This window comes from Euphorbia lathyris, chromosome 5, assembly GCF_963576675.1.
Source record: "Euphorbia lathyris chromosome 5, ddEupLath1.1, whole genome shotgun sequence".
NCBI classification, from domain to species: domain Eukaryota; kingdom Viridiplantae; phylum Streptophyta; class Magnoliopsida; order Malpighiales; family Euphorbiaceae; genus Euphorbia; species Euphorbia lathyris.
In genome coordinates, this window is record NC_088914.1 from 84,692,564 (window position 1) to 84,709,432 (window position 16,869).

Below are 16,869 nucleotides of genomic sequence, written 5' to 3' on the forward strand. Positions count from 1 at the left end.
CCTTTTGAAGAAGGGAAGGATTAAGAGGGTATTTCCACCACCATGGGCACCAAGACGGTTTGACAGGAGAAAGGGCAGAAATCATGTGGCACGCCGAGCCACACAGCACACGACGTGCCACACTAAGAGCCAAGACGATTAAAGGCCAGGAGTTGCCTGGCATGCCGTGCCACTCGACGTGTCATGTAGCTCGTCGTGCCAAATGAAGAACGAAGGACTTGAATACCAGCAAAGGACTCACACGCCGTGCGAGTCATATGGCACAGCGTGTGAGTCTCTTTATATTGCATTGTCCGCCAAGTTCAAACCAAAAGGAGACAAGCACTGCTATCCACTATTTACTGTTTTTTCACCCTACTTATTACCATTATACCACTCTTTATATTTACACCACTACCCTTATCTTTCATCCTCATACTATCCGTATTATTTATAGCCCTAGCAAGGCTTTTTGGGTATTTTGTTTCTCTTAGAAAGGGGTATATATACTTCTTATCTGTGTAATCAACCCAACTTTTGGTGAATTAAACTAATAGTCTCCTTTGAGAGTTTGGATTTTTATCCATTTTGGGATTACTCATCCTTCTAGTTTAGCTAGAGAAGATTATATTCTTTATTGGTTTAAGATTAAAACCTCAGTTCGATTTTATATGTATCGGTTCCAGCTCCTAATGGCTCTATATTGTTATTTTTTTTAAAGGTTCTACATTATTATTCTTATGATTTTTTTCTTTTTTAAATTGGTCCGAATTACTTTATTAAAATAAGGCTTAATACCTTTTCAGTCCCCTCAAGTTGTCCCAATACTGTAATTGACTCCCCAAACGTAGACTTGTGACAACTAACCCCCTCAACTTACTTATTTGAAATAAATAACTCCTCAACTTTTTTATTTGGAACAAATAACCCCTCAAATTACTCAATTGGAACAAATTACTCCTCATGTTGCTTATTTTGGAACAAATAACCCCTAAACCCAAAAAACATTCAAGATAATATTACATCAGAAATAAAAGATTGTCAAAATATTGGTTGATAAATCTAACTAATCTACTGATAAATTAATTAAAGGGCAAAAATAATTCCTGAAATCACAAATATTAACTTATTTGAGGAGTTATTTGTTCCAAATAAGCAAGTTAAGAAGGTTAGTTGTCACAAGTCAAAATTCAGAGAGTCAGTTACAGTATGTGGACAATTTGAGGGGCTGAAAAGGTATTAAAACTTAAAATAAAAAAGAAATTAGAATAGCGAATTTTAGCAATAATAGAATAGAAGAATCGCTTTCACCATCTATATAGAAGATCAATTTTTTTTTGGTTAGTCTAAATAGAAGATCAATCATATTAAGCTAATGGACATAATTTATGAGCTTTTCGATATATCAATCATATTAGGCTAATGGACATAATCTACAATATGTATTATTGGAGCAGGAAACATATCCTTCAGCACTAGATATCATAGTATTTATTTCAAAATTATTGAAGAAATTCACCCAGCCAAGAAATGCAACATTATTTATTATTTTTTAGATAAGGTCTAACATTATCAGTAAAACTAATTGGTACAGTATAAGGTATAAATTTAACTCTGTGGTTCTTGAATAAAAATTGATTTCAAACCTAAAAAGTTTTACATAGTGCAATTTTAAATTAATTGAAAAAAGATAATAGAGTAAATTACATTTTAGAACCTGAACTTTGAAATATTTTACACTTTGATACTTTAATTTTATTTTATTATATATATATATATATATATATATGAACCTAAAATATTAAAATTATATTGTTATTCTTTTATTCTCTCCATTCTATTTTGATAAAAAAAATAGTTTAGCATATCAAATATTTTTTAAAATTTTTTATTTTAGTAAAATTTCATTTTCAATTCTTTTAAATATTTAATTTAATAGAGAATTATATTTTTTTATACAATATCTTATTAAAATATTCCTTTATTCTTATATTATTTAAATTTCATTTTCAATTCTTTTAAATATTTAATTTAATAGAGAATTATATTTTTTATACAATATCTTATTAAAATATTCCTTTATTCTTATATTATTTTTATTAAAATTACATATTACATGGTTGAGGTTCAAAATTGTCCATAACATTTTTTTAGAAAGTGAAAATTTACCTCTAATCTACGAAATAAAAAAATTTAACATTATCTTAAAAGTACGAAATACGATAAAGTTCAGATATCATAAATATAATTATCTTATAACTTTCTCTCAATGAGCTTAAAATTACTTCTTGTGTGAAATTTTATATTTCAAATTCTACGGTTTGATATGCGAAACATAAATTCATTCTCCCTTATAATTATGCGACCAAGTTTATACCTTATTCCATAATCATTTTATTCGTTGCCGTTATAAATTGTATAATTGGAGGACTTGCGTTAAACATGACCAATTTAAGGAATTATTACAAAAACACATATATTATTAGATTTCTATATATGTTTCTCATCATATGGTTCATACTGAAAGATTTTTTTGTTTTGTTTCTTTTTGAGTTTATTTCATATTATTTTTTGTGATTTAAAAATAGATTTTGAAATAAACATATTTAAGTTGGACGGAATATTTGGATTTAAAAAAAAAATAATTGAACTCATGCAGAACACATGGTAGTTTATTTTTTTAATTTATTTTCATATTAGTTGGCTCTTTTCTAGAAAATACGGGTATGTTGAAAAATTATAGCATTCTCGAGCTATAGAATAAAATTGTGCCTATTAACTTTTAAGTATGAAATGACTATGAGAAAAAAAAACGAAAAATTCTAAAGAATTCGACTATAAAAACGATACCGATGTTACGAAAATAATAAAAAATAAATAAAATAAAATCGCAATGAAAAACTTGAATCAACTTCAACTTTAAAAATAAATTAAACATCAGATACTAATGAACAATAAAGAGACTTCTATTATTGATATCTTAAACATCGGACCAATTAACAATAATAGCACACTCATTGGTGAGAAGAGACGTATATTATTGATATCTGCCTAACTTGTAATAATGTTAAGTCTAAATCATACCTTAAAAATAAAATTGCTCGTCAGAATTTTTTTGACGTTATATCCATGACCACAAACATAATTACATGTAAAATATCCTACGTAGAACCGGATTTCAATAAATAGTGTGCTTCAAACTTCAAAGAATAACACCATCATCGCCATGAATAATTCAAAGAATAATAGTTGTGAGCTTCTTAAAGCTCAAGCTCACATATGGAACCACATCTTCAACTTCATGAACTCCATGTGTCTAAAATGTGCAGTTGAATTGGGGATTCCAGATATCATCAATAACCATGGAAAACCCATCACTATTTCTGAGCTCAATTCTGCTCTATATATCCACCCAACCAAAGCTCATTGCCTTCCTCGCCTGATGCGCCTTTTGATTCATTCTGGTTTCTTTGCTCTCTCAAAATTAAATGATGATGATAAAGAAGAAGAAAAAGAAGAAGAAGGGTATGTTCTTACCAATTCGTCTCAGCTACTCCTAAAGGACCACCCTTTTAGTTTAGCACCGCTATTACTACTCAATCTTGATCCTATTTTAGCAAAACCATGGCATTTTACTAGCAGTTGGTTCCTTAATCATGATCCAACCACATTTCATACTTCTCAGGGGATGGCTTTTTGGGATTATGTTGGCCATGATCCTAAAATCAACAATTTATTTAACAAAGCTATGGCCAATGATTCTGGGCTGCTTACTAATATTCTGGTAGATGAAGGGAAAGAGGTGTTTGATGGGTTGAATTCAGTAGTTGATGTTGGAGGTGGAACTGGAACTACATCCAAAGCCATAGCCCAAGCATTTCCTCACATTCAATGCACTGTCCTTGATCTTCCACAAGTGGTGGACGGCCTCCATGACACTCCTAATCTGAAATTTGTAGCAGGCAACATGTTTGAAGCAGTTCCTCCTGCAGATGCAGTTATGTTAAAGGTAAATTTACTTATTACTACTACTACAACAACAAAGCCTTAATCCCGAAATGATTCGGGGTCGGCTAACATGAACCATCATATAAAACCGTGAAATCAAGTCGTGTCAGCGACACAGTAAATTTACTTATTACTGTGATAAGAAAATTGCATTTATTTTTCTTTCATTTTTTATCCGCCAAAAGCAGTGGATTTTGCATGATTGGAGCGACCAAGAATGCTTGAAGATTTTGGAGCAATGCAAAGAAGCAATTAAAGGGAGGAAAGGAGGAAAGGTGATTATCATAGATATGGTGAAGGAGATTGAGAAAGGAGACAATGAAGCCATTGAAACTCAACTCTTCTTTGATATGCTAATGATGGTGTTTTTTTGTGGTAAGGAAAGGCATGAAAAAGAATGGGCAAAACTCTTTTCTACTGCTGGCTATAGTGGCTATAAGATCATCCCCATTCTAGGTTTAAGATCTATTATTGAAGTTTATCCATAATGTTTTTTATTTGTATTTTTTTTTTCTAATTATTTGATATCCTAAACTGATGATAATCCAGACTAATCCAGATTCGAGCAGGGTAGATACGGGAGGCAAATCTCTCCCATTAAATATTTTAATCAGAGATCTCATCTCCATGATGGAATCATGATTAGATGATTAAGTTGATGGGATAGCTTAATTAACCATGTGGATGATGTGCTTGGTGGTTTTATGGGTCTTAAATATATGTCAATGTTCTTAAAGTAAACAGTTAAAATTAAAGGATGGATCATTGTATTATTGTATTGGATCTTAAGTAATGATCAAACTGCTCACAGTCCCAAAATTGTTAGTTGAAAATTCGGCCACAACCTAATTAATGTTTATAGTCCAGAATCTCATTTTGAAAGGATGTATAGCCTCAATGTAGAGCAAACTTTCTCAACCAAAGACAAGAGAATGTTAGGTATAGCCAGTGGCAGAACCAGGACTCCGAATGACGCGGGGCTCAAACATATCAATAAAAAAAAATTCAACGTTAAAAAAAAATTCGAAATTAACTGTGCGGTTGACGGTAAATTTTGCAAAGTCCAGGCCGTTAGGGCTGAGCAAAATTTTTTTAGCCAAGGAATCAAACACAGGACCTCTCAAATAAAAGCAAGCATCCTTAACCATCTCATCTACCTTTAAACATTGACATAATACTACATAGAGTCAATATAATTCTCTCCAAAATATTAAGAGATACCATTACTAAAAAAAAAAATTCTTTATTCTCGGGCGCCCCCCCCCCCCCCCCCCCCCCGATTCCGCCCCTGGGTATAGCAAATTTTAACAACGAGAGAGGAAAATAAGGTACATGTCAGAGATTAATATAAAATATATGATTGAGCCTTAACTATCAGTTCGAGCTTTTAGTTCAATGGTTCCATGACATGATATCAGAGCCTCTAAGACCAAACGGTCAAGGGTTCCACTCCTGGCAACCTCATTAATTGGTGGTATTAAAAACACATGGCGGGATAAGTGTGTGTTGTGCACGCTGCAAGCCCAATAGGCATTTGCGTGTGGGGTGTGTCAGAGATATTAACATAAAATATATGATTGTACCTTAACTATCAGTTCGAGTTTTTAGTTCAATCGGTTCCATGACATGTAAAGAGTTTTTGGGAAAACATTAGGTATAGAATTTTTCCTTTTTTTAAAAAAACTTCGGTTTGAGAGTTTTATGAATTCTCTACATATCTTTTTTGTGGACGTAGGTATAATTAACCGAATTACATTAATATTATGTTATGAGTTAGTTAGTAATTCTTTTTCTCCCTTTTCAGGAGAATTACTAAACTAGCCCCTTTTAGAGGGTTAGTTTACATTTCTAGCTCATTTCAAAAAAAATTGTAAAACTAACATATTTTAACAGATAACTTCCAACTTTGTCCTCGTCTTCCTCCTAAACATAACTTTGTCCTCGTCTTCCTCCTAAACATATTTTCAAACGCAATAAAAAGAGAAAAATCTCAAATCATTTGTGTTGATTTCATTTTAGTTACACTTGTTTTAGCGAGTTAAACTTTATATAGTGGAGGTAGGAACCCAAGAAGGATTTTTATCAATCCTTGCACCATTCGTCCAATCGTTTAATTGTTAGAAGTCAAGTCTAATGCATATTTTAGAACCCAAAATAATTGGGAATTAACTTTTCTGGCATGCCCGTACAATCACTCACAAGAGCTAAGGTTGAAATTATCAAAATTTGAAAATTATGGCTAACAATTTTTGGCACGCCCAATGGGACTCTAAAGCAAACATGCACCAATTCATTTTCTAATCTTTCACACCATGTGTGCCCAACACCATTAATCCCACTTTATCTAGCACCAAAATAGTTTCTAGGCAACAATTTTGACACGCCCAATAGGACCTTTGAAGCAATGTTGATGATTTTCATAGAAATAAACCAAAAGTACTACTATATAAAAAACGCTGCAATACCAGACTTTTTTAGAGGTTACAATAAGAGTCACTCTGCATTACTATAAATAAAGCAGCAAAATGGTCCATTAGAACATTACTATTCAATATATTACATAGCTGGCTATGTTTTGATAGGCTACAACGACGAGTACAATGTCAACAATCTACTTTGGGATAAAGGTCATCCTTCAGCGTCACATTTTGATCATGAATATTATTGCTTTGTGGAAGAAGGGTGTGACGACTCTTCAAGTTAGTGATGGGGAGATCAAGAGGATCTGAGGCTGGTCCGTTCGACAAAATGTGGAGATTTGGAAGACCATCCAAGCAAGTGTTGGGAAGTGGTTTGACAAGCTTGGCCAAGATATACCATTCGATGCCGGTAGAGATTGGGAGATGAGTACCACAGAGGATGAGAACTAGGTAAGACACTAGTTAAGATGTCGTGAAAGGTTCATGAGGACAAGGAGAATCCGATAATAGGTGGAATGGACTTTTTGAATTCAATTCAAACAACACCTTAGTTCGTCTTGAGAGTTTAGGGTCCACTTAAAGCTAAAACGTTCTATCCATACGTAGCGAGCATCTTGGGGTCAAGTTCTTCTCAAGAGAGAGTGAATGATGCGGAGCATCTGTTTCAAGGGTCGAGTGTGGGCAAGGGAAGTCGGAGGAGGAACAAAGCATAGACAATAAACGAGAAAAGGAGCAAAACAGCACCACACGGCGTGCCAAGCCTTCGACACTCCGTGTGGAGTATGATCTGATTTGGGAGAGATTGCATGAAGAAATTACACTAATATAGTCAGAAACTGACCCACACGGTGTGTGGGGCTGCTCCTGGCCAAAAACTGTTGAGTTCCGAGCTCTGCAAAGTGGCTCTATCTTTGGCGAATCTTTTCTATGATGGATACTCCACTTTGAGTGACGGAATGCTGATCTTTAGGGACGAAGAACCACTTTTTCAGACCAAGAAGAAAAGACACCCAAGTTTCGGGGACAAGCTGACCAAGGCTGCCACAATTACTTGCATCCCAATTATTTTAACCTTATTGCTTGTACTCTTCTTTTATTTTCCTAAATGCCATTTTGGCATTCCCTTCCCATCCTACCCCTTATCCCTTTTTAAGACTTGTAACCTTAGTTAGACTTTTTGGTCTTTATACCATTTCTTTTTGTTGAGCTATATAAGCTCATTTTATTGTAAGGATAGTAAAATTTTATCAAATATAATTTCTATCTTTTTCATTGAAATTTTATTAAGGTTTCTAACATTCAACAATGGGGAAATCTATAATTTTCCTACGAATTTAGACCGTAAACCCGGGATTCAATCCTTCTAGCTTAGCTAGAGAAGAACATCTTTATTAGTTAACACGTCCCGAAATCGATCCATATCAAAATGAGAATAAATAATATATACCAATATACATTCAACAACACATACCAATATATTTTGATCAAATATTAGTCCTTAATGGAAAGTTGAAACATCTAATGAAGGTTCGGACTAAGAATCAACAACCAATAATTTTGTCGCACTTCGAAACTAATGTAAGATCTATTAGAGATTGTAAATGAGTGGAATTACCGACGAAGATTATATATTTGATAAGGAAATCCATAACTCTCTCTCCACCCCACCCGTTATTAAAATAAAATTTATATAAGAGTTCCATTACAAATTAATTATAGGAATCTGAATTTTCAGCATTATTAATTATAGATGCAATGCAACCCTTTTCAAGGAAAAAGCTCAATGAGAGCTCTGGGGCCTAAAATAGGATGTATCTTATATTGAATGAAACCAGAATCAAAGAAGAGCTTTGCCCATTCTTTCTCAGTTCTCTCTTTCCCAACCATACATCCCATCATTTCCATGTCGAACAACATTTGTGCTTCACTCCAATCATTGTCATCCCAAGTTTTGTTTCTCATTACTACTTCAATGATTATAATCTTCCCTTGCTTTCCCTTTCTCTTAGCTATGGCATCTTTGCAATTTTTAAGTATCTTCACACATTCTTGGTCACTCCAATCGTGCAATATCCACTGCATTTTAAACATTCATTAGTCATTACAATTTTACTTAGCAATAAAACTTAATCTGTGAAAAGTGTTTATCTTGCTTTGGTTCCTAAAAAGAATAAAGTGACCTGGTGGATTATTCCTTGGGATTATAGGCACATTCCTAAGCATAGTTTCTTTCTATGGCTTGCGCTTCGAGGTAGATTGGCTGTTAAAGCTAATTTAAATAAGTGAAATTTGTCTACTGATCCTAAATGTAACCTTTGTGGAAGGCAAGATGAAACCACTGCTCACTTATTTTTTGAATGTCAAGTGAGCAGGGATATTTGGAAAAAGCTTTTGTATAAATGTCAGATGTCGTATAACTCAACGCACATGTATAATTGGAGAAGAATTATCAGCTGGTATGGTAGAAGGGCTTGTGGGAAATCTATTACTGCTGTAATTCGAAGGTTAGTTTTGAATGCAGCAGTGTATTGGCTATGAAGAGAAAGAAATGAAGTGGTTTTTTGTCAAAAGGCCTTTGATCCTCATAAAGTGCTAAACAGTGTTTATTCTTTTGTCAAGACTCAGGTACTAAGTAGGAATTGTTATTATAGATCTTCTATATGTAATTGGGAGGTGTGACATTAATGTGGGGACTGACTGATTTTTATGTAGGTGTTGCTGGGTTTTTGCTATGCTGCTGTAGCTTGGGTCAGTTTCTTTGTATAAGGTGTGAAGTTTTTTTTTTAGTTGTGGTGGATGATTTTTTCTTTGGGTTAAGACTGTGCCTTTGTTTTATGTACTTTGTACTCATTCTGATGTTTAATACAATATATTTTTCATCAAAAAAAAAGTAAGTAATTTATTAATCTCTACATTTTTACGTAATACATTATTTAGTCATATTTTGAAAAACACATTATAAGATTCCTAACTTTTGTCAATATTAGTCCTTTGATCTTTTTTGTCTATTTTTTTAGATTTTTGACCCAACTTATCTTAGCTTTCAAGACAACTATAGTAGAATACAAAATGACCATGTTACTCTGTTATTTTCCGTCTATCTGTTTATGTCAAATATAATGATTAAAAGTCTAAAAAATAGATAGAATGACCAAAGGGTTAACAATGACAAAAGATAAAGACCGTTTTTCAAAATAGGAGAACTACACAGTGTGTTAAGTAAAAAGTAAAAATGAAGCCCTTTTGACTCAGGATTGAAAAAGAAGAATTAAGATACACAACTCTTCATCTCTAGTTGAAACGTGCAATCAACACTCCGCAGATGAAGATAGAGAGGTGGTATGGGGAAACTACCCCTTGACCACCCTATAAAGGGTAGTTCCCGGCAACTGGGATGTGTTGGCACCATTGCATCTCTAGCTCGGAATTTGGAAAATAGAAAACATTTGCCAACCAAACAAAACAATGAGAACTTCTATCATACTTCTGTAGTAATAAATAGGATCGTTCAAAAGAGAGATGCGTACTAATTCATGTGAGATTATTTGTTTTTAATTTTAAATATGCACAAATGATATCGATTGATTGGTGTGATGTATTATAGCATTGTAACTAAAACAAGAGAGAATAATAGTAATAAAAATGAAACAGTACCTTGAGTAAAATTGCATCAGCAGGAGGAACAGCTTGAAACATATCTCCAATAACAAAATCCAAGTTATTTCTGGTTTCCAAGTCAGCATTAACAACTTGTGCAAGATCCAAAACAGTGCAACTCATGTCAGGAAAATTTTCAGCAATGGCTCTAGCCATATTCCCAGTTCCACCAGCAACATCAACCAACGAATCAATCCCTTCAAATACCTCCTTACACTTGATCATCACCATCTTAGCAACCAAACCACTATCAGCAGCCATACAGTCATTAAACAAGTTATTGAGCCTCGGTTCGTGGCTCGCCTTTTCCCAAAGCGTCTTCCCGTTAACAGTAATAAATGGGTTCAGATCATCACTCTTCAACCAAGTACTCATATGCTCAAATGGCTGCATTATAACTGGGTCAAGGACAAGAGATACGAACTCTCCGTATCCTAAAGAGGTGCTCTCGAGGAGAAGACGAGAAGCTGGAGTAAGCCTATATTGCTCTTGGTTGTTTTTTTCGGCGGATGTCTCTATAGAGAAGAAACCCGAATGGACCAGAATTCGCATAAGGCGAAAAACATGGTCAGTTTTTGTGGATTGAATTGGAAGAGAAGCAACAAGATCAGATAGAGAAATTGGCTGACCATGGCTATTGATGATATCTGGTATTCCTAACTCAACTGCACATTTTAGGCACATTGACTTAATAAAACAAAGTGAAGTACTCCATATTTGGGTTTGAGCTTTGATTAGCTCATCTATGTTTTCTACACTAACCATCTCCATTGATTTCAAGGAATATAGCTTAATTTGCTATTGTATTATCTATCTATCAATTGATGCATACCTCTAAATTTGAAACCTTGATTTATAGCAGAAGGAACTCCCAATTTTATCATCATTTCTCACATAAAAAATGTGGGATAAATATATTTTATTATCATTATTTTGGTTATAGAATGTGTGATAAATAGAGAATCGCTTTTATGTAATGATTTGTTCAATCATATCAGGGTGTGGAACCCGCAAGAGTTTTAATATTAATCGTATCTTTAAGGATCTTGTTTGCATGATCTTGACTGGAAGAAAATCCAATGTGTGTAGGAATAAATATTATTAATTCTCCAAAATAAAATAAATTCAAGCACATGTAATACATTTTATTGGAAATTTATATTCGTTGCTTGTTTATTGGTTTATTGGAAAAGATTGAGTGAGTAATGAAATAATTAGGACAAAAGTAGAAGTTACATCTATTGAGAACAAAATGAGGGAAAACTAACTAAGGTGGTTTGACCATGTAAGACCAAGACCGCTTGATGCGCGGGTTAGGAGGACTGAAGAGTGGCAAAGGATGTAATGGTGAGGGGTAGGGGATGATCTAAGCAAACTTGGAAGAGAGTGATCGAGAGTGATATAAGTTTATTGGATATTGAGGAAAATATGGTAGTGGAACAGAGTGAAGGAAGAGAATTTGTGTCGTTGACACGACTTGATTCCACGGTTTTATATGATGGTTCATGTTAGCTGACCCGGATCATTTCGGGACTAAGGCTTTGTTGATATTGTATTTGTTTATATGTACTTCCTTTTATAGAGAAGCTTGAACTTTTTAAAATACGAGTTTCATAACCAAGGGCAGTTTCTAGGTGCATTTGCATTCTCCATGGAGCTCGCCTTCCCTTTCCTGGCTGAACTTGCATGTGCTGTTTTTGCGATCAGAACAGCGTTATCTCATGGATGAACCCACCTTTGGGTTGAAAGTGATTAAGCCTACGTGGTTGGGATACTCCGGATTCGCTCTAAGGACGTCCTTTGGTCAATTAAACAGGATGGTTATTTTGCCTACAACAACTCAGTTCAATTAATCTGGTAGCTTCGCACATCTATAGAGAATGCAATCAAGTCGCTCATTCCTTAACAAACTTTGGTAGAACTGTCAATGCTCCTGTTTAGTGGGATGAGCTCCCCAATTTTTGCTCTTCTGATTTCTTTTGCAACCTTGCGGGACGGCATATTTACCGTTTCTCATAACCTTGTACGCTTTATTCCTTTTTCTTTTCTTTTAATAATATCGGCTTTGGTTTCAAGGCGGGTTCTACAGGGGTGCCGACCTAGTTGGGATGTCCTGAATTCCACCCTGCCACTCGCCTATTTTCACTAAAAAAATCAATGTATATATATTAAATTAACAATTAATTGTGCATTAATTCAATTTATAAATTAAATTTTATGGTTATTAATGGAACAACAGATTAGATTCATGGGGATTAACTTGATCAACCAACCCTAAACTACTTTCATAAATTTATATATCAAATATATCATATAAATACAGTATAATTTCATGGCTTGTATATGAGAAGGGTCAAGCGAATGTTGTCGCTCATAATTTAGCTCTTTGGGCACGGACTCTCTCTCATATGAAAATTATTATAGAAGATTATCCTTCTTCTGTTTCTTCTTGTATTCAGAATGATGTTATGTTTCTTTCTTCGTAATACAAGTTTCCGGTTTATAAAAAAAAAAAAAACCATTTGAGAGCAAAGAAAAATAAAGAGTTTCGGAAATACTTAGACAGAAATTTTAGAAAACATTCTGAATTTGTGAGGTTTTATAAAATTGTCTTGTAAGTTGTTTTTTTTTTGTTTTGTTTATTTTGTTTGATTTTCAACTGTTTGACTAATTCGTATGAGGCGGTCTTCATGTCCTAACACAATAATAATAATAATAATAATAATAATAATAATAAGTCATATCAGAGCGTCGAGCTTGTTGGTGTATCAATTATTTATTAGACATGATTTTACCTACCAAATTCAATATTGAAAAGTTTGATAGATCAGCGAATTTGAGTCTACGTAAAATTGAAGATGTGTGATATACTCAACGAAAACGGATGGGAGGACGCACTTGAAGGGATTAGAAACTAGGGGTGCACATAAAAATCCGTAAAATCGAAAAATCGAAAAACCAAACCGAAACCAAATCGAAAATAAGGTTAACTGAAACCGATGGACTAGTGTATGGTTTTTAATTTTAAAAATAGTGGCTAATGGTTATGGTTACAGTTTTCATATTCTAAAACCGCGGTTAACCGAAACCGATCGAATTCAATTAAATATATAAAAATATATTTATTTATATTTATATTTATACATATAATTATACATTATCCCACTTAAAATAAATATAGGGATCAATAGCAAAATTTAATAAGAAACACTAATTATTTTCGGTGATTAAGACTCAATGATGGAATATTTCATCCCAAATATCGTGTACTATCAAATTTGTTATAAAGTAGATAATTAGTAAAATTAATATAAATGGATAGAGCTTAGTTGGTAAAGCACGGATGCTAAGAATTCTAGTCCAAAAAACATAGTAATTTAATGCCTTAAAGAGTTGTGGTAAGGGAAAAATCCAGTGTCCAATTCATAGTCCACACGTACACAATGCACACATATCTCTCTTGTTAATCTCTTCAACTCGCCATTAACCCGCCGTTCCACTCACAATAAAAATTAAAAGTTTTATTATTATTATTATTATTATTATTATTTTATTTAGTAATGGTTAGAAACTGAAATAAAAGGTTAACCGATCAAAATAATTGGTTAACCAATTAGTGGTTAACCAAATTTAATAGACTTGTGTATGGTTAGTGTTTTCAAAAACCTGATAAAATAGTTAACCGACCGAATTAACCTTTATGCCGTATGAGAGAAATGGAAGCAATTGGATAAAACAATCACTCTTCATGTTATTAATCTCTGACACACCCCTACACACAAATGCCCCTTTGGGCTTGCAGCGTGCACAACACAAGCCCATCCCGCCATGTCACTACAAGAAAAATGTGTTTTACCAACGGAATATTCTGTCGGTGATCCTCCAAATTCGGTCGGAAATCAACGTTGCCGAAGGATTAGCAGCGGATTGTATTCCGCTGGTAAAAGGCTCGCTGGTACCGCATACCGACCACAAATCTCTTTCCGTCGGAGATATATGCCGACCAAAATTGGGTCGGAAAATTCCGCTGGTAAAGTTCAAACACCAACCAACTATTACCGACTCCAATTTGGACGGTGAATATTTCCGACCATTTTCCGTCGGTGATTAACATTGAAAAAAAATAATTTTTTTTTAATTAATCAATTTATTTGGATTGAAGGGAACTCGTATATGATATATGTACAAATTTGAGTCTTATAATTACAACTCATATTTTTTTTTTTTTTTTGCCTTCAGCACATAATTCCTGCCATAAATTGACTGAACCTAATATGCTGTAGACTTACACCTAATTGCAAAGGACTTATAAATAGATATGATCTGCCAATCACTCCCTTTAACACCCAATTCCTGCCATAAATTGAGAAAAGCTAAAAAATCCATGTCGCAAAAGTTTTCAGCAAATAAGTACATATTATAAGAAAAATAAGTTGGGAGTTAATAATCCCAACATGATAATGTATACCTCAATCCATGAATTAAAACAACTACATGTATTGGGTATGGGCACCTCAATCTGCGCGTGATAATATATACCCATCTTAGCTTGGACTGAATCCGAATCCGCATCCGCCTCTATAGCTCTTCACTGTCATGCTTTCTTCCCTCTCCTTGCACCCTTTGATTGATGACTGAACTCTGACTGTAATAAAACGGACAAGAACGAGACGCTAATGAAAAAGAGTTTGTGCAATATATGCATAAAACTTCAAATATTCTATTTATTCACATTGAACATTTAAAGCACTAATAAGCCTACACATTGATCTCTTGAAATTATAACATTATAACAATAATAGTAAAGAAATACCTTTCTTCCTAGAAGCATGGCTTTAACTTTGTTGTGAGATTTTGCAGCAGCAGCCCATCTCATCAAATCTTTCATTCTAGACATGGCTTTCATCTTATGATCCCCTTTATGTTTATCCACAAAAGTAGTAGTAGTAGTTGACGAAGACATTAATGTTGTTGAATCAGTTACCGGTAAAACCTTATTTCCTATACATGAGTAGCAGCAGCTGATGTTTCCTGCTGCTTGTTAATACTAATAGTAATAACATCTTGTTTCTTCATTTTCATACACTCAACCCAATGCTCTTTCTCCTTCCTACCCAATCTATCAATTTTTCTTACATTCACCGTGCCATAAAGAGTCGTATAGCTCCCTAATCAAGCCATGTGAGATATCTAACAGAAAAAAAGAAAGAAAGAAAATGATCTTACTATGAATGTTATCCTTGGAATTTCCCCTCTTATGGCAATGAAAAATCTGCTAGAATTATAAGGTTAATCTAGTTGACCAATGTTGTGAAGTGACATATAGAGAGAAGCTGCTCATCACCTGCATATTATAGAGAAATATGGTCTTTGATTGCTGACTGAACTTATAGCACGCTTCTTGGGCTACATTCCAATGATGGATGCCCATCATTCACTAGCACAAATGTTAAGGAGAATATAATCAGTCGTTAGAATAAATGAGCTGAACTACGTAATAAGCACGTTCCCATTATATTATAATTTAGATTAAGCAAACAATGGTATGTATAGCATCAAACTCAAGTATGTCTGTCGAAAACTTCCACATCTAGAATTGAGGGTGGTTCTTCCATAGCATCAAACTCAAGTATGTATTTCAAATATAAGTAGTTGGAGTTGGTTCTTAGTCGGTGCATATGGAGATGAAAAAATATCTTCGTACGAGCTTACCAAGTGCTCCAATGTTTCAGAATGTGAGATCGATCCTCGGTATGCGTAACTGCAGCAGGCTGTGTTTCATCGCCCCCACATCAATTTAGTTTGTTCCGCATACACTTCCTTCTGAATTCCATAGAATTCCATGCAGTAATCCATGCTTCCCATCCTGCATCACTCACATAACCAGGTTTTATTCTTTCCATCCAGATTTCTCACAAATCATCAGCATTTGCATATATTCAATAATAGACATGCAATTCAACATACTATGTACTTTGTTTTTCATTACTAAAAACATGAAATTCAATATACTATTATTTCCACCCTATTATTCTCCATATTTTATTACTAAAAACATGAAATTCAATATACTATGTACTTTGTTTTTCATTTTTCTCCACCTTCAAAAACTGCATACCTATTTGCTGAGGGTATGAAATCTTTTCAATTGGAGCCCAAAATTGAACTGCAAGAAGACAATAATTTGTAAGCTACTGAAGTAAAAAATACATAAATAATATTACTACATGAATAATGTACTCACCCTTACAAAACTAAATAAAAAGACGCATGCTTATTAGAATTAGGAAAAGAGAGATGGAGAGGAAGTGAATTAGGAGTTCTTGAATCTATGAATTAATGGAATTGATCTGATTCAAACATTCTTTTTGAGTATGTGTGTTTTGTGTGAGTATGTTATGTTTAACTACTCTTTTACCTTTTTCCTACATTTGATCCTACATTTGAGTATTGTAAATTGATTTTATAAAAGATAAAATAAAATAGAATCTTAATCAGAAAACTACAATACCAACCTTTTCTCATTTCTCTCTCATTTATCAAAGAGTTTGTCCTGCCAGGAAAGGAAAAACACATTCATTTTCAAGGGAATTGAAAACACCCTCCTATCAAAATGAATCTAACATATATATATATATATATGGTGGTGAAACTCTTAGCCTAGTGGTTGAGAGCTTATCTATGCCTTGGGAGGTCATGGGTTCGAATCACATCCTGGTCTGGTGGTGATTTTTCTTTCTTCTTTAATGTAAGGGCATTGCGCAAATTTAAAAAAAAAAATATATATATATATATATATATATAT

At 33.7% G+C, this 16,869-nt stretch overlaps 2 protein-coding genes and 1 long non-coding RNA gene across 3 annotated transcripts; 1 reads left to right on the top strand and 2 right to left on the bottom strand.

Annotated features, from left to right (window-relative positions):
- Positions 1 to 3,118: 3,118 nt before the first annotated feature.
- LOC136230138 (trans-resveratrol di-O-methyltransferase-like) lies at positions 3,119 to 4,688 on the top strand. Its single transcript, XM_066019080.1, has 2 exons — positions 3,119 to 3,988; positions 4,176 to 4,688. Exons 1-2 carry the CDS (start codon positions 3,206 to 3,208, stop codon positions 4,473 to 4,475), a joined length of 1,083 nt encoding a protein of 360 aa, XP_065875152.1. The 5' UTR covers positions 3,119 to 3,205; the 3' UTR covers positions 4,476 to 4,688.
- A 3,486-nt stretch (positions 4,689 to 8,174) lies between these two features.
- LOC136231184 (probable O-methyltransferase 3) lies at positions 8,175 to 10,838 on the bottom strand. The gene is made up of 2 exons (XM_066020493.1): positions 10,062 to 10,838; positions 8,175 to 8,483 (listed from the first exon to the last, which is right to left on the bottom strand). The coding sequence occupies exons 1-2, from the start codon at positions 10,833 to 10,835 to the stop codon at positions 8,175 to 8,177; spliced, it is 1,083 nt and encodes a 360-aa protein (XP_065876565.1). The 5' UTR covers positions 10,836 to 10,838.
- Positions 10,839 to 14,582: 3,744 nt separating this feature from the next.
- LOC136228670 (uncharacterized) lies at positions 14,583 to 16,617 on the bottom strand. The gene is made up of 6 exons (XR_010688804.1): positions 16,580 to 16,617; positions 16,183 to 16,230; positions 15,777 to 15,930; positions 15,409 to 15,501; positions 14,878 to 15,254; positions 14,583 to 14,709 (listed from the first exon to the last, which is right to left on the bottom strand). It is a non-coding gene; the product is annotated as an uncharacterized lncRNA (long non-coding RNA).
- Between the last annotated feature and the right edge of the window lie 252 nt (positions 16,618 to 16,869).